Source organism: Lagenorhynchus albirostris, chromosome 10, assembly GCF_949774975.1.
Source record: "Lagenorhynchus albirostris chromosome 10, mLagAlb1.1, whole genome shotgun sequence".
Taxonomy (NCBI): domain Eukaryota; kingdom Metazoa; phylum Chordata; class Mammalia; order Artiodactyla; family Delphinidae; genus Lagenorhynchus; species Lagenorhynchus albirostris.
The window spans coordinates 72,857,991-72,881,416 of record NC_083104.1 but is presented as its reverse complement, the minus strand read 5'-3'; the positions used below and the strand labels follow the sequence as shown (position 1 = coordinate 72,881,416).

The 23,426-nt window shown below is 53.3% G+C and overlaps 3 protein-coding genes across 4 annotated transcripts; 2 read left to right on the top strand and 1 right to left on the bottom strand.

Annotated features, from left to right (window-relative positions):
- Window positions 1-4,033: 4,033 nt before the first annotated feature.
- NFKBIE (NFKB inhibitor epsilon) lies at window positions 4,034-11,397 on the top strand. Of its 2 annotated transcripts, XM_060163009.1 has the most exons (6): window positions 4,034-4,603; window positions 6,927-7,029; window positions 7,721-7,943; window positions 9,285-9,373; window positions 9,468-9,707; window positions 10,390-11,397. In XM_060163009.1, the coding sequence occupies exons 1-6, from the start codon at window positions 4,236-4,238 to the stop codon at window positions 10,453-10,455; spliced, it is 1,089 nt and encodes a 362-aa protein (XP_060018992.1). In that variant the 5' UTR covers window positions 4,034-4,235; the 3' UTR covers window positions 10,456-11,397. The 2 variants fall into 2 exon arrangements, with proteins under 2 accessions (XP_060018992.1, XP_060018993.1); XM_060163010.1 differs by lacking the exon at window positions 9,285-9,373.
- A 661-nt stretch (window positions 11,398-12,058) lies between these two features.
- SLC35B2 (solute carrier family 35 member B2) lies at window positions 12,059-15,741 on the top strand. The gene is made up of 4 exons (XM_060164205.1): window positions 12,059-12,227; window positions 12,728-12,921; window positions 13,089-13,243; window positions 14,180-15,741. The coding sequence occupies exons 1-4, from the start codon at window positions 12,217-12,219 to the stop codon at window positions 15,116-15,118; spliced, it is 1,299 nt and encodes a 432-aa protein (XP_060020188.1). The 5' UTR covers window positions 12,059-12,216; the 3' UTR covers window positions 15,119-15,741.
- A 1,763-nt stretch (window positions 15,742-17,504) lies between these two features.
- On the bottom strand, window positions 17,505-23,390 carry HSP90AB1 (heat shock protein 90 alpha family class B member 1). Its single transcript, XM_060163005.1, has 12 exons — window positions 23,244-23,390; window positions 21,732-21,878; window positions 21,208-21,414; window positions 20,957-21,116; window positions 20,675-20,808; window positions 20,261-20,569; window positions 19,677-19,842; window positions 19,276-19,466; window positions 19,015-19,162; window positions 18,607-18,875; window positions 17,990-18,323; window positions 17,505-17,879 (listed from the first exon to the last, which is right to left on the bottom strand). The coding sequence occupies exons 2-12, from the start codon at window positions 21,876-21,878 to the stop codon at window positions 17,770-17,772; spliced, it is 2,175 nt and encodes a 724-aa protein (XP_060018988.1). The 5' UTR covers window positions 23,244-23,390; the 3' UTR covers window positions 17,505-17,769.
- Window positions 23,391-23,426: the final 36 nt, after the last annotated feature.

Sequence of the window (23,426 nt, the reverse complement as noted above, 5' to 3'; positions counted from 1 at the left end):
ATGCATGCCACAACTAAGAATCCACATGCCTCAACTAAAGATCCCGTATGTCCTGATGAAGACCCGGCGCAGCCTCAATTAATAAATAAAATAAATATATATTTTTAAAAAATCACATTTAACTTAAAAAAAAAGGTATTAAATACCTACTGTGTGCCCTGTACAGAAATGCAAACATACAATTTCCTGTCCTCAAGGAGCACAAAGTCTAATGGGGAAGGAGGACATGGAAACCAATCATTATGATAGAATAGGATAAAGGCTACACTTGATCAATCTATGTGTGCACAGTCACTGCGGAATCCTGTTGTGTGTCATGTGTTACATTAAAGTCTTTGACATATAGTGACTTTCCCCATTTACCCACAAGAAACCAAGGCAGAAGGAGGGTTAGTGACTTATTCAAGGTCACTTGCTAGTACTCAGAGTGGTCCTAGAATCCAGACCTTTCCATAGGGATCTTTGGGGGTCAGAAGTCAGCTTGAGGCAAAGCCTGGATATCTGATCTTTGGGAATAGAGGAAAAGGCCACTGATGGTCCTGCCTCTCCTCTGGGACAGAACAGCCTCTGCCTCCACCCACACACCCACCTCCCACTCCTGGTCCTGCCTCCATTTTCCTACTCTTCCCTTTCCAGGGAAGGTGAAGGGGGCTCAGCCTGACTGTCACTTCAGAACTATCCAGCCTACATGATCCTCCCCAGCTCAGTGAGTCCATCCTCCCTGCCAAAACAGAGGGAGGGTGTGTTCCCAAAAGGCATGGTTCTCCTTCATCCCCATGGCAGAGGAAGAATCTCACTTGATGGCTCATTCCAGTGTCTCTCTCCTACCCATGATTTTTGGGAAGTCCTGCCTACAGCTAACTCCAACCCTTCTTCTGGTATCAGTTCACTCCACCTAGTTCAGTGCTTACTGCAGATGGAGAGCAGAGGTCCTAACCCTGGCGTTTCCTAACCCAGATGGGATCTTCACATTCACCATTTAGTTGTTCTAATCTTCCTCCTGTCCCCCAGCCCCACTGCCTTCCTGACTCCATTTCAGGGGGCTTTGGAAGAGAGGTAGCCCAAGTTCTTTTGGCCAACCCCAGAGCTCCCAAGAGATAAAAGACCACCTCCCCTTTCTCCATACACACACATGCCCCCTCCTTGGAAGCCCCGAGAAAAGAGGGGTGAAAGGAGGGGGGCTGTGGAAGGAGCCAGCTAACCGGCTGGTCACCTTGGCAACTGGGCCTGTTTCCTGAAGATGAGGCTGGCTGGAGTGGGCATAGATGGGAAGTGAGAGCACCACAGAGGGAACCAGAAAACAGAGAAGAGGACTGGAGGGGCCCAGCCTTGAAGATTGGAGCTGAGGGAGTGAAGTCAGGACCCTGACCATGCTGTGACCTGAGTCAGAGTCCCCAGGTCATCTTTCCAGATGACACTGCCATGGTCCCTGTTCCCATTCCTAAATTTTCCCCACAAGGGCTTCCTGTCCTAGTACGGGCTACATTCTGGAAGTAGTCAGTGACTCAATGCTGACCTCATGTGGCCAGAAAAGGGGCTGCCAAACACCTGTTACGGTTTAGAGCCAGACACTGGACTGGATTGGGGTATGTTTTTCCTTAAAATCAGCCTCTGTACGTATGAGAGAGGCGGTCCCTGCACACTCCTGAGTTCCTGTGTCCTTGCAGAGAGCTCAGATGTCCCCAACCCCTTAGACCTTCAAAAAGGAAAGAAAGTTTCACTGAAAACATTTTTAAAGTTTTGGATTAGGAACAGGAAAACGCAGCTCTACACTTTCAGATTGTTTGACCTTGGGCAAGCCAACTCACCTCTCTGGGACTCAGCTTGCAACTTTAAAATGGAGGTGATTTTGAACCCAAGTGGTTAGGGTTGTACTTTTTGCTCCAGCCTTTGAGGTTGGGAGAGGAACAGGTCAGGGGAGGAAGTTGAGAACATCTGAAGTCACACTGACTCCAAGGGAAGGAGATGCCTCAATTTCCTTGGGCTTTCCCCTCACGGCTCCTCACTGCCTCATGCTCAACACATCCTCCCCACTCTGGTCGTCGGTGGGGATGGAGAGCAGTGGGTCATCTCCTCCCTTCTGCCCTTCCCCCTCCCTTCTCCATCCACTCACGCCCTCCCCAAACAGAGACTAGGTACTTCTCCCAGCCCGCTTCCCTTGCCATCTCCAGTTCAAATGGAACCTCCCCTTCCTCTCACCCCACTGGGTAGTTGGCCCCATGCTGTGCCTCTCTAGCACCCTGTTTTCACTCCTATCTTAGCCCAATCACTCTGTGTTGTAACTTTGAGGGGGCTTTTTGAAGGCTGGAACCATGGGAAAATTTTTTTGTTGGGGAGGGGTGTTGTTGGTTATTACTGTTACTGTGATACTCGGTTTTGCTTCCAGCAGAGAGAACGATGTCAGGCATTTAGGAGAATCTCCATACATGTTTTTCAAGTGAATGAATAAAATGAGGTTTCACGGGGATGGTGGTAGGGAAGCTGCTTAGCAGCTGCCCGTGCACACCCCAGCTTCCTTCCCCCAATGCCAGAGATGGAAAAGGGAGATGTTTTCTTGGGGATGACCTTCTCAGTGCATTGCTGGAACTTGGGGTAGGGGATAAATCATGGGGCAGTGATCACCACGTGAGTGGGGTTTGCCTACATCCTCCTTAGCCCCAGGGAAAGTAGGGATGGGGAAGGAGGAAAGATGTGCTGGGGCTGGGGCTGCCGAGGGAACCTCAGCAGAGTGCTGCCCAGCATATCTCGGGCCTCCCCATCCTGGTCCCACAATAAGGAACTAAACTTCCCTAACCCGATGTCACCACCCGAGGCCACTGTTTCATCCCTGTGAGGAATGACCCCTCTGCTTTTTTAGACAACAGTTTTCCTGAAAAAAATCACTTTCAAAAAGCACATCCTGGGCTTTCCTGGTGGTGCAGTGGTTAAGAATCCGCCTGCCAATGCAGGGGACACGGGTTTGAGCCCTGGTCGGGGAAGATCCCACATGCCCCGGTGCAACTAAGCCCGTGGGCCACAGCTACTGAGCCCGCGCACTTAGAGCCTAGTGCTCCACAAGAGAAGCCACCGCAATGAGAGGCCTGCGCACCGCACCGCAACGAAGAGTAACCCCTGCTCGCCGCAACTAAAAAGCCTGCGTGCAGCACAAGACACAACGCAGCCAAAAATAAATAAATTTTTTTTTTAAAAAAAGCACATCGTCATGTCCGATTCTATGTGATCTGGGAAGTTGACACAGGAGACTCTCTATCCAGGACCCAAAGGGAGAAGTTCTCCTTTAAAGACATGGGTGTCCCCTTTGTCTCCTGGAAAAGCAAGAGAAATTGAGAGCAATGGTCAGGAGACAGGTAGCAGCGCTTCCCCGTCCCACCTCCCACGTGCCCTCCCCAGAGGATGCCCAGCTTGTGCAGATGATTAATAAATATTCCTTTAAAAACAAACTAATGGGGTCTTACCTGGTGGTCCAATGGGTAAGACTATGTGCTCCTAATGCAGGGGGCCCAGTTCGATCCCTGGTTGGGGAACTAGATCCCGCATGCATGCCTCAACTAAGAAGCCCGCATAGAGTCGGCATGCCCCAACTAAGAGTCCGCATGCTGCAACTAAAGACCCCGAGTGCCACAACGAAGATCCCGCGCGCCGCCACTAAGACGCGGTGCAGCCTAAATAAATAAATAATTAATTTAAAAAAAGATCCTAGGAAGCATTTAAAAAAAAAAGAATAAATGAATGAATGAGAAAAATGAATGAAGAAACAGGAAGTGAAGGAAAGAAAGAATGCATGGAATTAACAAATGGAATGAAGAAGGAAGGGGGAAAGAATGAATGGATGGTTGGATAAATGAATGAATGAATGAATGGGTGAATTAACGCACGAGTGAGTCAGGACCGGGGAACCCCTGACTCGGAGCCAACGCAGAGGGCGGGGTAAGGGGGATTCCGAAGGGCGGGGCCTCGGTCCGGAAGCGCGGCGCCTGCCGGGGGCGGGGCCTGAGGGCGGGGCGAGCGAGCGTCTCAGACTGGGCTACCCGGCTGCCCGGAGTAGCGGATGCCGAGGACCCCGCCAGCGTTCCAAGCCTCTCCACGCTTCTCGCCGACCCCTCGGGCCCCCGCAGCCCGGGAAAAAGGCCACTCCGGGCCCAGCACCCGCTCTGCAAGGCGGACCTGCAACCCGGAAAGGCGGCGCGGAGTCGGATTCTGCTCGGACCGGGCCCCGGCGGGCCGGCGCCGCGGGGATGTCTGAGGCGCGGAAGGGGCCGGACGAGACTGATGAGAGCCAGTATGACTCGGGCATCGAGTCTCTGCGCTCTCTGCGCTCTCTGCCCGAGCCCACCCCGGCCCCAGCCTCTGGGCCCTCAGACGGAGGGGGCCCCCAGCCCTGGACTCATCCTCCGGGAACCGCCAAGGAGCCAGAGGAGAAGGAAGATACAGATGGGGAGCGGGCTGACTCTACCTATGGCTCCTCATCGCTCACTGAGCCCCTGTCCTTGTTGGGGGACCCCAAGACCGAGGACCCAGCCCCAGACTCGCGGCTTCCCGCCGCGGGGGCGCTGAGCCCTCAGCAGCTGGAAGCACTCACTTACATCTCCGAGGACGGAGACACGTGAGTATGGGGGCTAGGCTAAGATAGGATCCCTTCCTCCCTCCCAATGCTAACTCGGGGTCTCCCCCAGGAGCCGCAACCCCCTATGTGAGAATCCCTCAAGGCACCAGCCCTGGAAGGGGCCGTACCCACTCTCTCTTTCAAACTTAACTCTCAACCCACTTTGGAGCTGTAGCCAGGACCAGTCCGGAGGACCTGGCATCATCTGCATGCCCCACCTTTTGGCAGGGCCCTTACCAGGCACCTGGAAACACAGCTAGCATCTTGGAAATCTATCAGTAACCCATCCCTAGGAAGAGAAAATTCCCCTGACCAGCCCAGTTTTGTTTTGTTTTGTTTTTTCCTTACTGGGGGACAGGGCGTCCTTGTTTGCTCAATATCTGGGATTCCCGGCCTCTGACCGCAGAATGCCCTGTCTCAAGGAACAAGAGGGGCCAGTTACAGGCTGCCAGTGGGCCCAGGAAGCTGGGGTTGGGGGTGCTGCCAGGGTGCATTGCTGAGGCTGGCCCTAAGGAGGAGGAGGTGAGCCAGGCTGGGGCACTCTTGCCCCAGCAGACAGACAGGCGGCTGGCTGCCCCAGCTAACTTCCTCCTCTGCTGAGAAAGGGGAAGTGAGGGCTAGAGTCAGCCTTACCGACACTCTCCACCTCCTGAGCCCCACAAGTCCCCCTCACTGTCCTGTGTGACCCCTTTACTTCATCCTTCCTCCCCAGGCCCAGGTGGAGCTTGGTGGAGACTGGGCTGGGGGGCAGTTGAAGTAAGAGACAGTTATGTGGCAGGGACTGGCCAGTTGAGGATTTGCCCCTCGGGGAGAAGAAAACACCGACAGGAGAGGGGGTGGCTGGGATTTGGGGGGGTGAGAAACAGAGTGGAGGGGAGCTGGGGTCCCAGATCTGGGATGCTGGAATGAACGGGGCTGAGGAGGCAGGAGATATCTGTCTTGACCTGCTTTTTTGGAGATGCAAGGGTCCTGGGTGGCCTTTGAGAAAGATAGTCTCTTGACCCAGTGGGTGACCCTAGGCCTTTTTGTACTCTGTGTCCAGCACCAGCCCTCAGGCCCACAACCAAGATTGTGCGAGCTCCGTGCAGAATACCTATGGCTGACCTTTGACCCAGGGAGTGGCGGTTTCTGAGCCCGCCCTCCTTTGTTAACCTCCCAGCCCCTGCCTTGACCATCTCTAGTAGAGACAGATGTGGTGTCTAGACCCAAGGGAGGTTGGGGGGAGAGGTGTCAAGACTCCCCTGGGGGTTCCCTGAGAGGAGGGGGCACCTTCTTCCCTCCAGAGGTGTCTGGGCTGTGGGACATATGGAAATGGGAAGAGGAAGTGGGAGGAGGGGAGACTGAGGGAGAGAGGGAGGTGGCTGCAGGAATGTGACCAGAGAGCAGGCCCTGGCCGAGGGGATTTCCATCGCGGTTCCTCCCTCCCTCCGTCACTCTCTCCTAGGCCTCGCCTGCCACCAGAGCCAGCGCCCCTCCCACCCGAGCAGCCCCCTCCCCAGCCCAGACGGGCCTTTCAGCTGAGCTACCCGCCTGTCGAATGCCCCGAGGCAGCTGTCCCTGGCCTAGACCCTCCAGCTCCGGCTTTCATTTTCCCCACCTGATGTGGGGAAACCCCAAGGCTGGAACTTCCCCTCCTAGCCACCCCCCGCCCCCCAGGTTACGGCTCTTTATCCCCCACCAAGCACACATTTTCTGCACTGCCAGACCTCCCCTCGGAGGCGCGCACGGGAGCGGGGGCCCTAGGTCAGGCCCCTCCCACGCCCCGCCGTCTGAAGAGTGGCCCTCTGGCCGCCCCGTGGAGGGCAGCAGGATAGGGTTCTGCCCTGCTTCCTGCTCCTCTGCCAAGAGCTTCTGTCTCTTGGAATGTGTTTCTGAGGGGGGAGGGGAGTGATCCCACCCCTGCCCTCTCTGTCCTCCCCAATGAGGCGGGCAGAGATGGGGAGCCCAGCCCTGGAAACCCCCTCTGCACCACCCCAGCAGCTTTCAGTTTGGCTTTGAGCCTGCAGCTGCCCGGCAGGGCCCTGGAGCCAGAGGGGAGCGGGGTGTGGGCAGGCTGGACAGGAAGGACCTTGTCCCGTCAGCACCCTGCCCGCACTCTCCCTCAGCCAAGGCCCTCCTGAAGGCCAGAGATGGGAACTTGGAGCTCCCACCCCCAGGATCCTGGCTTCCCGCACCAACCCTCACTTCCTGGCCCAAACTCTCACTTCCCGCACCTCCCGTATGGGTGGCAGCTTAGACATTGATGTGTTCCTTCTAACCCCAGGACCCCAGCCCACTCTCTGTGGCCTGGGCCCTGACCCCAAACCTTGGCTCTTCCTCCCAGGCTGATCCACCTGGCGGTGATTCATGAGGCCCCGGCTGTGCTGCTCTATTGCCTGGCTTTGCTGCCTCAGGAGGTCCTGGACATTCAGAACAACCTTTACCAGGTGGGTGGAAAGAGTGGGCTGAGCCCAGATACCTGTGTCTGTCCCAGCAGCCATCCCCAGCAGCAGCACAGCATCCTTAGGCTGCTCTCTCAGGAAATCATATGCCAGACGCTGGGCTAGAAGCTGAGGATGCAGAGAGGAGTAAGAAACAGCCTCTGCCCACAAGGTGCTCAAGCCTGGGCTAGGGGACTCGTGTCAATACCTCATTACACAGCATGTGACAAGAGTTGTGATGGAGATGCGTGCGAGCTGCTGTGGGAACCAACGTCTGTGGGAAGCAGCCAGGGAAGGCTTAATATGAGAGGTGACTCTTCATAGAGCATTCAAGGAGTTTGCCAGGTGGAGACTGCCTGGTGCCTCTGTCTCCTCCCCCCAACCTCTCCCCATCACCTAAGGTAACAGAGGTCTCCCCAGAAGGTGAGATACTAGACACTGCCCCCCACTCCATCCTTTCTCCAGGGGCTTAAGCGACCTAAAAGGAGAGCAGGGGGCCACTCGCCTCACCTTGCCTCCAGAATTGGGGTCCCAAGAACTTGGTGGGGGGTAACAGAAGGAAGACCAGGACCATAGCCTTTATAAGCAGTCCTCAAAGAAGGTGCTGGCCTCTGGCAATTTCTGTGCCCACGCTAGCATGTTCCTGGAAGTGGGAGCATGCTGCAGTGGCCCTGTGACCCTCTCTCTGTGCCTGCAGACAGCACTCCATCTGGCCGTACATCTGGACCAGCCAGGTGCAGTTCGGGCCCTGGTGCTGAAGGGGGCCAGCCGGGTGCTACAGGACCGACACGGCGACACGGCCCTGCATGTGGCCTGCCAGCGCCAGCACCTGGCCTGTGCCCGCTGCCTGCTGGAAGGGCAGCCAGAGCTAGGCAGAGGACCGCCTCACTCCCTGGACCTCCAGCTGCAAAACTGGCAAGGTGCGGGCAGCCTCAGGGCCCATGAGATGAGGAGGGGACAGGAGACAGGGACCCCACTCTTGGGGAAGGGAGGGTCACAGCTTGTCCATTGATGATGCATCTCCAGTTCTAAGCACATAGGTACTCAGAATACCTTTGCTTAAAGAAAGAATGAATGGGTTCTATTTCGAATTTATTGAGAACTTACTGTATGCTAAGCAGAGAGCTAAACTTTTCCCTCAAGATATTCAGTTTAATAGAGATTAGGTGAACTCATTAATTTATTCAACAAAAATGTACTGAGGGCTTTCTATGTGCCAGACACTTGTAGGAGCCAGGCTTGCATCTGTGAGAAAAACAGAGAATGTCTGAGGCAAACAATAAACATAAGAAGTGAGTCCTCTAGGAGGTTAACGGGCAGTCACTGCTGTGGAGACTGTAGAGCCGAGTGAGGGGACTGGAGTGGCGGGGGGTGATGTGATTTTTAAACAGGGTGGTCAGGGAAACCCTCGTGGAGCCCGGACATTTGAGCAGAGATTTGAAAGAGGTGAGGGGTGTGAATCTGAATCTACTTCTCTAAGCAGAGAGGGGCCCAGGCCAGAAATGAGCTAGCAAAAAGGCTAGGGGAGCTCATGGGAGGAGGTGGCCCCTGGGGAGGGGCTGGGGGCCTAAGGATCCAGAGAGCTCTCAAGAAGGTGGCTTTTGGATGCGGCCTGAAGGCAGGTAGAGTTTTAGGAAAAGTGAGTGAGTGAGTGAGTGTGTGTGTGTGGGGGGAGGGAAGTGTGTGTATGGGGGTGTAGGGGGGCAGGGGGGTGTGTTGGGGAGGGTGTATGGGGGAGGGTGTGTGTGTATGGGGGGGAGTATGCGTTGGGGGAGTGTGTGTGCATGGGGGAGGGTGTGTGTGTTGGGGAGGGTGTGTGCATGGGAGAGGGGGTGTGTGTTGGGGGAGAGTGTGTGTGTGTATGGGGGAAGGGAGTATGTGTTGAGGGAGTGTGTGCATGGGGAGGGGGTGTGTGTTGGGGGAGTGTGTGTGCATGGGGGAGGGTGTGTGTGTTGGGGGAGTGTGTGTGCATGGGGGAGGGTGTGTGTGTTGGGGGACGGTGTGTGTGTGGGGGTGTCACTCAGCAACCTGACCCCTGAAGCGTGAAAGTTTCAATAACATGACACTGAAAAGGTGGAAACTTTGAGTTCCTTTCCCCCCAGACTTTTGAGGGGGTTTTTGGGTTTGTGTTTTAACAGTCCTGTGATCAGAGGCACTGAGTGGGCAGGGGGTCCCTTGGGACTGAGGGGTAAGGGAGGCCCCTGAAGAAAGGGAGAGAGAGCTAGCTGGTGGATGCAGCCCCCACCCTCACCCCATCCCAGGTCTGGCCTGTCTCCACATCGCCACCCTGCAGAGGAACTGGCCACTTATGGAACTGCTGCTGCAGAACGGAGCTGACATCAACGCACAGGTGAGGCAGCCAATCAAGGTGCTGCCCAGCCCAGGGCCCAGGCCCGGGATGCTTTCTCTTGAGGGCCTTGGCTGACACCCTTCTTCCCCGCCAGGAGGGCACGAGCGGGAAGACAGCGCTGCATCTGGCCGTGGAGACCCACGAGCGGGGTCTGGTGCAGTTCCTTCTCCAGGCTGGGGCCCGGGTGGACGCCCGCATGCTCAACGGGTGCACACCCCTGCACCTCGCCGCGGGCCGGGGCCTCAGAAGCATCTCATCCACCCTGTGCGAGGCAGGTGCCGACTCCCTGCTGAGAAACGTGGAGGACGAGACTCCCCAGGACCTGGCTGAGGATGTAAGAGGCAGACACTCAGCTCTGCTGTCCAGGACCTCCCTTGTGGAGACAGGCGCTGTAATAGCTGAAAGGGTCAAGGAGTTAGGAGCCCAGGGTGTAAATCACGGCTCTGCCGCTCACCAGCTGTGGGACCTTGGGCAAGCCTCTGCCCCTCTCGCAGTCTGTGTTCTTAATTGGTCAGGACCAGGGGCCCAAACTTGGACTCCTACAGGAGCCGTGCAGCTAAAGCGCATCAGAGAAGCAGGCTGGGTGTAAGAGAGCCAGGTGGTGGGGCCTGCGGGAGACCAGACAGTCTTTTGTCTGAAGGTCACTCTACTCAACTTCAGCAGATACTTGTAGAGGAGGAATGTGGGCCCAATATTCCCAGGTCTTGGAATTTTTTAAGACAGATGAAACCTAGGTTTTCTGTAGAATCTTTCCCATTTTTAAATGTTTGATTTAAAAAAATATTCAAAATGTTTTGTGAGTACCCTTTCCCAACACCCTCCTCCCAAAACAAAAACAGGCCCTAGAAGCCCTGGGGGACCACTGTTTTGGGGGTTAGTAGGAAGATTTGTTCCCTGATGTCCTTCAACGACACTTGGTGGGGAGGAAAGGGCCCAATAGGTCTCCCAGCCCCCTTCCCCCACCACTGCCTTTGTCCACAGGCCCTGATCTTGCTTCTCTCCATCCTCTTCCTCAGCCCTTTGCCCTTTTGCCCTTTGATGACCTGAAGATCTCCGGGAAGCCACTGCTGTGTGCTGACTGAAGCCGGGACAGGCTCTAGGGCCCCGGACGCTCCTCCCCTTCCCATCTGAAAGCTGGGGCCACAGCTGCTACAGTCTGGGCCCAGGCCATGTGCCCTGGGGACTGCTGAGGCCAGAGCCTGGGGCCAGCACAGTCCCGAGCTGAGAGGAGGGACCGCAAATAAGAGAGCCAGTCTGGAAGGAAGAGCTTCCAGGTGGATGGAAGGACCCCCAAAGCCCCAGGCAACCTGGGCGAAGCCTGTTTACCTCTGTTGAAGATGGCGGGGCTCTTGCCTCTACCCACGTGGGGTCAGCTTGAAGCTGCCAGCCGGTAGGCAACATGGACTCTCCTGAGTGAGGAGAGACACTGAACTGTGAGTGAGCAGGGCCCTAAAGGGTTCCATCTCACTGCTGAGGAGGACTTTGAAACACTGTTGTTTAAAGACTTCACACAGAAGGCCCTGAACTGAGCCTTTGGGGATGGGGAAGTTTCAAGAACATGACACTAAAACAGCAGAGACTTAAACACACACCCCCCGCCCCACTCCCGCCCCGAGTTGTTTTGTGCGTGTGCCTGTTTGTGTGCATTGGGGATTTTGAGACAGGCCTGCCCTGTGACCTTGTGGTGGAGGCAGAGAGAAGGAAATTGTCACTTGAGCAAGGTAGGGCCTTGTAGGGAGGGTAGGGAGCCTAATGGTCCTCAGGCCTCTCTGTCCAGCACAGTCCCTTGCCCTTTCTGTGGAAATGCAGTTGGATGGAGGAAGAGAAAGAGGAGTGAGAAGATGCAAGTGGGAGGCCTCACCACGGCCCTGGAAGACCCTGGAGAGAAGGGCTAGCCTGTGGAGGGTGCCACGAGGGAGCGTGGCTTCGTATGTTGTTTTCTCTCATTCCACATATGTTTGAGGCACCTGTTAGGTCAGGCCTATGCTGGGATAGAATATGTGGGAATAAAACCGTTTCTGGCCCCTTGGAGACCTAGTCTAGTGAGGCAGCCATTAAAATCATAAACATCCAAATAAATATGTAATTGCAAGTCGCGATGGAAGGCAAAGAATTGTGGGAGGGAGAGCAGTGGAGTGGGTGTAGGGCCATACTTTGGGTGGTCAGGGGAGGCCTGAGTAGGGGTTTAGGGGAGAGCTTTCAGGGGAAGGCTTTTGGTGAATTAGAAGAACTGAGAGCAGTGGGGCTCTGCAGGGTGGGTGAGGGGGCAAGGTAGACGGGGGCCAGGTCACGCAGAAAGAACCTCCGAAGGTCATGAGGATGCGGGGACAGAACTGCTGCCCAGCCCCCGAAGGAAGGAGACATCTTCCTGCCAGAAAACGGGGAAATGGTAACATAAGGGGATGTGCCTGGGATGCAGAAGCTGTGTCCCCGTTCCGAGGATGGCAGTGGTCACCACCACCTCCGGGCCGGTGGTGAGGGCTAAGGGCGATGACGAAGCAGGGGCGGCACCGGGCTGGAGCTCCCACTCCCCCGACCCCACCCCACCCGACCCCACCCCACCCGACCCCACCCGCCCACAGAGGCAGCCTGCCTCCTGCGCGCCGAGCCGCGTCTCCCGCCGGGCCGCGAGGGGGCGCTGTGGCCCGGCGGCGGCCCGGGGCGCTGCGTGGTCGCGGCCGGGGGCGGAGGGGCGGCCGCGGGGAGGGAGGCGGGAAGAGCGCGGCATTTCCGCTAGCCGGCCCCTCGGCTGCTGCTCCTGGAGGCGACAGCGGGAGTGGTGGGAGCGCGCGGCCCGGGGACCCGCATTCCCCGGCCCCGCTCCGCCCCACGCGGCCGGGACCATGGACGCCAGGTGGGGGGCTAGGGGGAGTGGCGAGCCCACGTGACCGAGCCCCGCGCCACGTGACCGCCGCTCCTCAGCGCGGGGGGACGGGTGGGGTCCCATATGCCCGGCAGGAGGCCAGCCTAGCGCTGCCCGGACCCGGCGTGGGGGCGGGGGGTGGTGGTGGAGGCGGGCGCCGTGGCGTTGTGCTCTTCGGGGGCTCCGGGAGTGTCGGGCGAAGAAATCGGGGGACCCTGGGTCTCCGCGAGCCCCGAGGGCGGGGTCAGGGAGCGCTGGAGGGAACAGAGAGAACCTGTGTGGCCGGAGGGGCGGGTCCGCTCTCGGGGATGGAGGGATCCCTGCCTGGCTCGCGCCGGCCACCCCAGGAGAGAGAGAGGCTCTTTGTCCGCGCCGGGCTGCAGCTGAGGGGGGCGGGGAGGAACTCCGGGCCCTTCTCCAGTGTCGTCCCCTCCGGAGGGCCCAGAGGGTGAGGAGCTGGACCCTGATCCTTCTGCCCGCGGTCCCCGCAGGTGGTGGGCAGTGGTGCTGCTGGCTGCGCTCCCCTCCCTCGGGGCAGGTGGAGAGAACCCCGAAGGCCCTCTGGAGTCATGGACCCAGCTATGGTTCTTCCGCTTTTTGGTGAACGCGGCTGGCTATGCGAGCTTTATGGTACCTGGCTACCTGCTGGTGCAGTACTTCAGGCGGAAGAACTACCTGGAGACAGGTGTGTGGGGAAGTTTGCTCAGTCTGTATTACGAGTGTTGGCCAGCAGTGCAAAGGGGAGGTGGCGTGGCACGGGAGGAAGGGCGGCCAGCAGGGCGGGCTGGCAGCTGTGGGAGAGATGAGGTGCTAGGGAGAAGTTTGGGGTTTCACCTTGTGTGCTTTCTCCAGGCAGGGGTCTCTGCTTCCCCCTGGTGAAAACTTGTGTGTTTGGCAACGAGCCCAAGGCCCCGGATGAGGTTCCTCTGGCTCCCCGGGCAGAACCAGCAGAGACCAGTCCCACTTGGCAGGCCCTGAAGCTGCTCTTTTGTGCTGCGGGGCTCCAGGTAAGTAGGCAGGCTCTGCGGCTCTTCCTGGGTCGGTCCCCGCGGACAGGGACTTTGTGGAACCAGAGCTTTCACCCCGCCGGTCCCAACAGTTTGCTGGTGGTTGTGTTGTGTGTCCTCCTCCTCCCCGAGGCACACCATCTTCTTGGGGGTGGTTGGAGGAAACGCTGTCTTTTCTGTCCTCCTGTCTCTACCCTCTGTGATTTCTCCCATCCCCTTGTAATGATGTCTCATATACCATAAACCCACTGTTAAAAGTTTCAGCCTTACCCACTACTGCGTGTGAGAGGGGTGCTTAGATGCTGACCTCATGGCATTTTGGAGTGGGCACTTCTGGTTCCACCTAGTGTACCATGTTGAACTAACAGGTGTGCAGTCTTCTTTAAGAACTCTTCCTCCCATGGGCTTCCCTGGTGGCGCAGTGGTTGGGAGTCCGCCTGCTGATGCAGGGGGCGCGGGTTCGTGTCGCGGTACGGAAGGATCCCGCATGCCGCGGAGCGGCTGGGCCCGTGAGCCATGGCCGCTGGGCCTGCACGTCCGGAGCCTGTGCTCCGCAGCGGGAGAGGCCGCGGCAGTGAGAGGCCCGCGTACTGCAAAAAAAAAAAAAAGAAGAACTCTTCCCCCCACAGTTGGTTGAAAATAGAGAAGAAAATACTTGGGATGGAGTCGGCTCTAACATCCCTACTGTGGGGACAGACAGGGTCTGGTCAGTCCTAAAGCATTTGTTGTTGGCGTTTCACACACACTTGATTGCCTGCAAGATGAATCCAGATTTGGGAGAGAAGAGGAAAGTAACTTCTAGTTACTACAGATATTTACGCTGTCCATCCTCATCATTTTCGATATCATCCTGAGGAAGGAGGAGCTTGTTGCGCTTTTTGGCCTGCCTTTTCCTTCTCTTGCTTATCTCCTCTCCCTCCGCCCTTCCCCATCCAGGTGTCTTATCTGACGTGGGGAGTGCTGCAGGAAAGAGTGATGACCCGCAGCTACGGGGCCACGGCCACATTGCCAGGTGAGCGCTTCTCGGACTCACAGTTCCTGGTGCTAATGAACCGCGTGCTGGCGCTGATGGTGTCTGGCCTCTACTGCATCTTATGCAAGCAGCCCCGGCATGGGGCACCCATGTACCGGTACTCCTTTGCCAGCCTGTCGAATGTGCTCAGCAGCTGGTGCCAGTATGAAGCTCTCAAGTTCGTCAGCTTCCCCACCCAGGTGCTGGCCAAGGCCTCCAAGGTGATCCCTGTTATGCTGATGGGAAAATTGGTGTCTCGGCGCAGCTATGAGCACTGGGAATATCTGACCGCCGGCCTCGTCTCCATCGGGGTCAGCATGTTTCTCCTGTCCAGCGGACCGGAGCCCCACAGCTCCCCGGCCACCACGCTCTCAGGCCTCATCCTGTTGGCAGGTTACATTGCCTTTGACAGCTTCACCTCCAACTGGCAGGATGCCCTGTTTGCCTATAAGATGTCATCGGTGCAGATGATGTTTGGGGTCAACTTCTTCTCCTGCCTCTTCACAGTGGGCTCCCTGCTAGAGCAGGGGGCTCTCCTGGAGGGCGTCCGCTTCATGGGGCGACACAGCGAGTTTGCCGCCCACACCCTGCTGCTGTCCATCTGCTCTGCATGTGGCCAGCTCTTCATCTTCTACACCATTGGGCAGTTTGGGGCTGCCGTCTTCACCATCATCATGACCCTCCGCCAGGCTTTTGCCATCCTCCTCTCCTGCCTTCTCTACGGCCACACTGTCACTGTGGTGGGGGGCCTGGGGGTGGCTGTGGTCTTTGCTGCCCTCCTGCTCCGAGTCTACGCCCGGGGCCGTCTAAAGCAGCGGGGAAAGAAGGTCGTGCCAGTCGAGTCATCTGTGCAGAAGGTTTGAGGGGCCTGAGCGATGAAGTGAATAGGACCCTCACTGTACCAGTTTTCCTGTCCTACGGTAACTTCTCGGAGGCGGCAGGCTCTAGGGCAAAATGCAGGTTTCTCAGTATCACAGACCAGCTCTGCAGTTGGGGGTAGGGAGCCCAGGAGGCAGCCTTCCCCTTTGCCTTAAGTCCCCCATCCTCTAGTGGGCAGGATTCTTCCCAGGGTGGCAATGACAGTGGGAAGGGGCAGGGGGCAGTATTGAGAAGGCAGAGGCACCTTCCAAAGCCCCTCCCTCCTCCGATTCCCTGAAGTCTTGCCCTGTAGGCTCGGCCAACGCCTCACCTGTGCTTGTCCTCTACCTTGACTACCCACCCTTTCAGACTCTGAGGGACCTGCGTTTCTCACTCTGGAGAGAGAAGCACAAGTGTTGTAGGCTCCAAATGCTGCTTTCCCAGGAGAGTAAGTGAAAGACGGTGCTGTGCTGCGGGAGGGTGTGGGGAGTCCCGCCCAGCACCACCCCCGCCCTCTGCTTCTGGATCCCTAGGCTCTGCTCCATGAGCCAGTTGCAGGTTTTGGTACTTTGGAAATGTAACTTTTGCTCTTATAATTTTATTTTATTAAATTAAATTGCTGCAGCGGGCTCGGTCCTGTGTTTGGGTTGACTGAAGTACAGACTTTCAACTTCAGATGGGCTATGTCTGATAAACCCATCAGAAGCTGAAAATGTGTTTAATACACGTGACATAGCTTACCCTACCTAAAACTTCCATCAGCTCAAAACATCCTACAGTTGCTGTTTAACAGGCATCAAATATCTCATTTAACTTGTTTAATAGTGGAAACGAAAAGACAGTGGTGGTTACGTCTACCACTTGTTTGTGGCCAGGTGGCTGGGAACTGCAGCTCAGCACCCAGCCACACCAGTGAAGGTACCTCATACTGTCAGGCCAGGAAAAGATCAAAAGTAGTTCCTACTGCATGTGTGTGCTTTTGTTTCAGCACAGTAAGTCAAAAAACTTTGAGTGGAAGACCCTCCACGTGCTTTAGGAAAGGGACTTTTTAAAGTGTTATATGGTAGTTCAAAGATACCATTTATACCTTCAGCGTTTTTCTTTTAATATTTTTTAAAATTGAAGTATAGTTGATTTAGTGTTAATTTCTGCTGTACAGGAAAGTGATTGTTACATTTTTTTAAAGTACTGTTTTCCATTACGGTTTATCATAAGATACTGAATATAATTGTGCACTATACAGTAGGACCTTGTTCATCCATTCTTGTTCATATAAAAGCTTCCATCTGCTAACCCCAACCTCCCATTCCATGTCTCCCTCATCCCCCTTGGCAACCACCGGTCTGTTCTCTCCTTGATTTGATTCAGAGGTTTGTTTGTGTCATATTTTACATTCCGCATGTGATTATCATATGGTATTTTTTACTTAGCATGGTAATCTCTAATTGCATCCATGTTGCTGCAAATGGCATGATTTCATTCTTTTTTATGGCTGAGTAGTATTCCCTTGTATATATGCACCACATCTTATCATCTGTCAACAGACGTTTGTTTCCATGTCTTGGCTATTGTTAGTGCTGCTGCAGACATAGGGGTGCATCTATTTGAATTAGTTTTGTCTGGATACATGCCCAGGAGTGGATTACTGGATATGTAATTCTATTCTTAGTTTTCTGAGGAACCTCCATACTGTTTTCCTCGGTGGCTGCACCAACCTGCATTCCCACCAACAGTGTAGGAGGGTTCCCTTTTCTCTACACCCTCTCCAAGCTTTTGTTACTTGCAGACTTTTTTGTTTGGTTTTGGTTTTTGACCACGCAGCATGCAAGGATCTTAGTTCCTGAACCTGTGCCCACTGCAGTAGCAGCAGTCTTAATCGCTGGACTGCCAGGAAGTCCTGTTATTTGCTTACTTTTTAATGTGAGGCGGTACCTCATCATCATTTTGATTTGCATTTCTCTAGTAACTATGTTGAACATCTTTTCATGTGCCTATTGGCCATGTGTATGTCTTCTTTGGAGAGAGGTCTATTTAGGTCTTCTGCCCATTTTTTAACTGGATTTTTTTAAATTAACTTGTATGAGCTGTTTGTGTTATTTTGGAAATTAAGCCCTTGTCGGTCACATCATTTGCAAATATTTTCTCCCAGTCTGTAGGTTTTCTTTTTGTTTTATGGTTTCAAGTTTCATTAGATCCCATTTGTGTGACTTCTAAACTTATCAGTAACCTTTTAAAAACTTTTAAAGTCCTACCATGTATCGCGTTATCTATACTCGGGATGATGGCAGGTTAAGACTTGGGAAACAGAAACTAGGGAAACTCCAAAGGCAGCATTATACATACTTGGCGGGGCGGGGGGGGCGTCCACATGATTTGAGAAAGAAGTGTATAAAAAACCTGCATCATCTTTATTTTGCATACTTTAATTTCAGAACAAAACAAACAAAAAAACCACAATACACAACATTCAAACCCCATGTCAAATGTGGAAAGGAATAGGGCTTGAGGCCCTTATATCCTGCCTTAGACAGAAGAACAGAAATAAAACCTCTAGACATCAGCAGAAAGAACCAAGTGGGCCAAGGCCACTGGGGCTGCTGCTGGGGGAGCCATGGGGACACTATACAGAGGGAACAAAGTCTGCAGGTAGAAATTCCTAATCTACTTCTTCCATGCGAGAGGCATCCTCATCACCCTCAAGGGGGGGGATCTCATCAGGAACAGCAGTACTGGGCTCCTCTGCTGTCACTTCATCTTCATCAATGCCTAAAAGTAGGAAGAATGCCACTTGAGATCTGACCCAAAAAGCAGTCCAATCTACCCACCAGACCAGTTCCTCATCTCCTTGCCACACTCAAGAGGACAAGAATACTCACCCAAGCCTAGCTTGATCATGCGGTAGATGCGGTTGGAGTGGGTCTGGGGATCCTCAAGCGAGAAGCCGGAAGAGAGCAGTGCAGTTTCGAACAGCAGCACCACCAGGTCCTTAACAGCCTTGTCATTCTTGTCTGCCTCTGCCTTCTGCCGCAGGGTCTCCACAATGGGGTGGTCAGGATTGATCTCCAGGTGCTTTTTGGCCATCATATAGCCCATGGTCGAGTTGTCCCGAAGTGCCTGGGCTTTCATGATGCGCTCCATGTTGGCAGTCCAGCCGTAGGTGCTTGTCACGATGCAGCAGGGTGAAGACACAAGCCTATTGGAGATTGTCACCTGTGGACAGTCACAAAAACCTTGGGTTCATATTAAATCAAATTGCTACCTTGAGGCAAACGTGATACTTGAAGTTCTGTTCTTGGGGGAAAAAAATACCTCATCTTTGGTAAGTTTAATAGAAACAGCAACCTTAAAATCTGCCTGGTCAAGAAAACAAAGGGTAGGATTGGCGCTAAACAAATTACGCTGCCCCAAACCACTAATTGTATAGCAACCAGAAACTGAGGTAAATAGCCCTGAAGGCATCTGTTACAAGTAACTTAGCTCCAGAGTTGCTTACCTTCTCCACCTTCTTATCCAAGATCTCTTTCATGAGTTTGCAGAGGTTCTCAAACTTAGCCTTGCTCTCCTCCATCTTCTTCTTCTCCTCCTCATCCTCAGGCAGCTCCAAGCCCTCCTTGGTAACTGAGACCAGACTCTTCCCATCAAACTCCTTGAGCTGTTGCACACAGTACTCATCTATCGGCTCTGTCATGTACACCACCTCGAAGCCCCGCTTCCGCACTCGCTCCACAAATGCAGAGTTGGCAACCTGCTCTTTGCTCTCACCTGTAGGATTACTTAGTGTGACTCAAGGGCCAGAATGCCTCAACCTGCCAGTTCCCAGGTATCCTCGAGTGCCCTCCCCTTCTCCCCACACCTCTAAGGAGAGGCTTTGATCATTGATCAGATGCAGACTCCAACGCACCAGTGATGTAATAGATGGACTTCTGGGTCTCCTTCATGCGAGACACGTATTCTGAGAGAGAAGTCATCTCATCTCCAGACTGGGAGGTGTGATAGCGCAGCAGCTCAGAAAGGCGTCGCCGGTTAGTGGAGTCCTCATGGATTCCAAGCTTTAAGGGTGGAAAGAAAAATACAATCTTGCTAAGAAATCATTTATCCTCTATGTGAGTAAAAAATAATCCATCATAATTATTAAGTAAAAAAGTACTTGCTGCCTCTTTACCTTTAGGTTCTTAGAGAACGCCTCATAGAATTTCCTGTAGTTCTCCTTGTCTTCTGCCAGCTCCGAGAAGAGCTCAAGGCACTTCTTAACAATGTTTTTGCGAATGACCTTCAAGATTTTGCTCTGCTGGAGCATTTCTCGGGAGATGTTCAGGGGAAGGTCTTCAGAGTCAACCACACCACGGATGAAGTCTGAAATCAAGTACGTAAGCTCAGTTTAAAAAAGGGGAGTGGAGAGGATAAAGATAAAGGTATATACACAGGGTTATCTGGATCCAACAGGACCAATTTTCTCACTGAACCTTCACTTGTTATGTTGCAGAGGATCCTTAATCTAAGATAAAGACTTCAGTCCCCTTGAGAATGCTGAACGCAAGTACATTAGGCCAAAAAGATACTCACTGAGATATTCTGGTATTAATTCATCACAGCTGTCCATGATAAACACACGGCGGACATAGAGTTTAATGTTGTTCTTCTTCTTTTTGTTCTCAAAGAGGTCAAAAGGAGCCCGACGAGGGATGAACAGCAATGCTCTGAATTCCAACTGACCTTCTACAGAGAAGTGCTGAAAGAAATCCAAGATAATCCAACTGTGTATTTCAAAATAAGGGTGGCTTTTTGTCCCAACCCCAAACTACCCAATATTTGGAACTAAAATCTTCCCCCTAAGCACCAGGAATAGAGTGGACACGAAGGCAACTGTTGAGAAAATTTAAGCTCTAACGCCCTAAATGAACCCAACGTGGTACAAGCTCTGTATAATCCCTGGGTCAATGAGGAAATCGTCAAATCAGGACCCCAGATGGGTAAAGCTGCCACAGAACAAGTGAGGTAACTGGGAAAAATGTCATTTCTCCACCCTGGAAGGGTCCATTAGCAAGTGAACTCATGGCATTCACAGCTCGCAGCTACCAACCAGTTGGGTAAGTTGCATTTGCCCATTATTGGCTCCTCCTATTGAGCCAGCAAGCAAGGCTTCTTACCTTCACTGCCAAGTGATCTTCCCAGTCATTGGTGAGGCTCTTATAGAACTCTCCATATTCCTCCTGGGTGATGTCATCAGGGTTTCTGGTCCAAATGGGCTTGGTCTTGTTCAGTTCTTCCTGATCAATATATTTCTCCTTGATCTTCTTCGTCTTCTTTTTCTTATCTTTGCCACTATCATCCTCCTCATCTGAGCCCACATCCTCAATCTTGGGCTTCTCCTCATCATCTTTATCTTCCTCTTCTTTCTCACCTTTCTCTTCTTCTGCCTCATCATCACTGATTTCCTTCTCGCGTTCCTTCTCCAGCTAAAAGTATCAAAGATGATAAATGCAGAATACAGAAAACAAAAAATCAAAGTTCCATTTAGATTCTCTAAAGTATCTTCACTTGAGTTACCAGTCCATACTTACATAGAGTGTGATGGGATAACCTATGAACTGTGAGTGCTTCTTCACCACTTCTTTGACCCGCCTTTCTTCTAAGTACTCTGTCTGGTCTTCCTTAAGGTGGAGAATCACTTTGGTACCCCGCCCAATGGGCTCACCTAGAAAAAAATCAATCCAAATGGAATAAAAAATGAAACTAGACGCAAAACTATAAAAACAACTGCTTTACAGATAAAATGCTCAAGATCTTTGTTACCGTTTCCCCAGAATTCTCACCCAGACACCTTAAGAGGAAAGCTAACTTACCATGGTCAGCACGTACAGTGAAGGAACCCCCAGCAGAAGACTCCCAGGCATACTGTTCGTCATCATTGTGCTTTGTGATCACAACCACTTTCTCTGCCACTAGGTAGGCAGAATAGAAACCAACACCAAATTGCCCAATCATGGAAATGTCTGCACCAGCCTGCCAAAAAGTTTAAGGAAGTCGAATGCAAGTTTCAAAGAAACAGCAAACCAAATACGAATGGAGTGTGCCCAGCTAAAATACCACATACCTGAAGAGCCTCCATAAATGCTTTAGTACCAGACTTGGCAATAGTTCCCAAATTATTTACAAGATCAGCTTTGGTCATGCCAATGCCAGTGTCTACCAGAGTCAGGGTGCGCTCCTGGGGGTTGGGGATGATGTCAATTTTCAACTCTTTACCACTGTCCAATTTGGAAGGGTCTGTCAGGCTCTCATAACGAATCTTGTCCAAGGCCTGGAAATACAAATTTCAATTTTACAATTCTGCTTCCTTAAAGCCCATTTCACCCAAAAGAGAAAACTTTTTTTTAATTCCCAAATACCCTCAATCTGATTACCCATTTAACTCGTAGTTTGACCACCACATCAAACTATAGTCTCTATCCACCTACCCACCATGGAATAAAGCAAACCTTTTTGTAACTGCAGCAAATTTGTATCCCCTTCAACACTGAACACCACAAAATGCCAAACCACCCCTTCTCCTTTTTTGTGTGTGGACTACTTTAAAAACAAGAAACAAACGCCAATGAAAACACCCAAGGCACTCACATCAGAAGCATTACTGATCAACTCCCGAAGAAAAATTTCCTTGTTGGAATAGAAGGTATTGATAATAAGAGACATGAGTTGGGCAATTTCTGCCTGGAAAGCAAAAGTCTCCACCTCCTCCTCTCCATGGTGCACTTCCTCAGGCATCTAAAATAAGAAAACTCAAAAATTTAAGACTACTAGAGTTCACCCCGGTTACAGTAAAAACATTAAGAGATTCAATTCAAACTCTTTTGAGCTGTGTACTGAGACAAAATCCTTTCCTGTAAAAATTTCAGGCTGCATCCTTAGACGGAAAACAATGGGGAGAGGGGGTGCGCCTAACACACTCGATTAAACGTGTTAAGGTTTTTTGTACTTTGGAACCAAACCACTGTTAAAATGATCCCTGGATCAGCATCACCTGGTAATTTGTTAGGCATGCAGAGTATCGCCCCTAACCCAGGTATGTCGAATGCAAGTAATAACCCCGGTTAATTCACACACACACTTAAATATGCAAATCACTACAGTTCTACCATTTTGGGTGGGGGGGGGGCCTCCAACATAACTAGTTTTACATTAAAGGGTAATGACTTGAAACTGCTCTCCCATGAGGCACCTCCAAGCAGGTGTAGGATTACTGCCTCACGTGGTAGGGAAAGCTAACTCGATAGATCGGTGGGATGCCCACCCAGAGTGGCTATTAAGACAAAGAACCGATAAAGCAAAAGCTCCTCCTTGACTCCTGAGCACACGTGAGTGAAATGCAGGTCCAAACCAAACACAACTAAGATGGTGGCCGTAATCGGCTGGGGCGACTCTAGTCCTTGCCGGACATGCGTCGGCCAGGACCGCGCGGGAAGGGGGCGCCACCGCGCAGCCTCCCTTCGCCCCAGCATCCGGGCACCAGGGCGGGGCACTGGGCTCCAGAAGCTTCCAGAACAATCTCAGCTCTCGAGAAGGGGCGGGGGAGGAATAAACCCATGAATCCCAGAGCCTGCCCCCTCCCCTCTCCCATCCCTCCTCCTGCACCAAGACCGCAGGCCAGAGGCGACGGAAAACATCTCTCGCCGCAGACCCTCCCGGAAGGCACCCGAAAAAACTTAAAAACCGCGTCCAACAGAAGAGATGGCAAAACCTGATCAGGACCGGGCTGTGCTGAGTCACACCGAGCGCGCACACCCACAACCCTTGGGGGCCCTCCGGCGCCCCGTAGCCGCGTCCGGAAGTGGAGAGACAAACATGGCAGCGTCCCGGGCCGGCGCGGCCACCACGTGCAGCTGCCCACTAGCCCAGACCCACTCCGCGGCCCACCTCGCCCATGGCTAATACCTGCCTAGAAGCAGCCCCGCCACCAACACAGAAAAGAGGCTGAACTCAACAGCTCCCTCCCACCCTCAACAAAAAATGGGAGCGTTATCCCCAAAGCCGCCCCAACACAACAAAATGTGGGAGTCGGAAAGGACACGAGAGACGAAAACAACTCAGAAGACCAATCTAACCTGAAAAGCCCGAAGACTGCAGCCTTACCTTGAAGAATAAGAATCGCAGACACTAGAGAGCTGAGCGGGCAAGGACTGCCTCAACCGCACACGCCGCAACAAGGGCGCACGGGGGTGACTCAAGAGAACGGCTGTGCGCCCCCAGTCGCCTTATATAAGACGAAGCACAGCCTAGCTGCCCGCCCCCGGATCCCTCCGCCTTAAAGGAGGA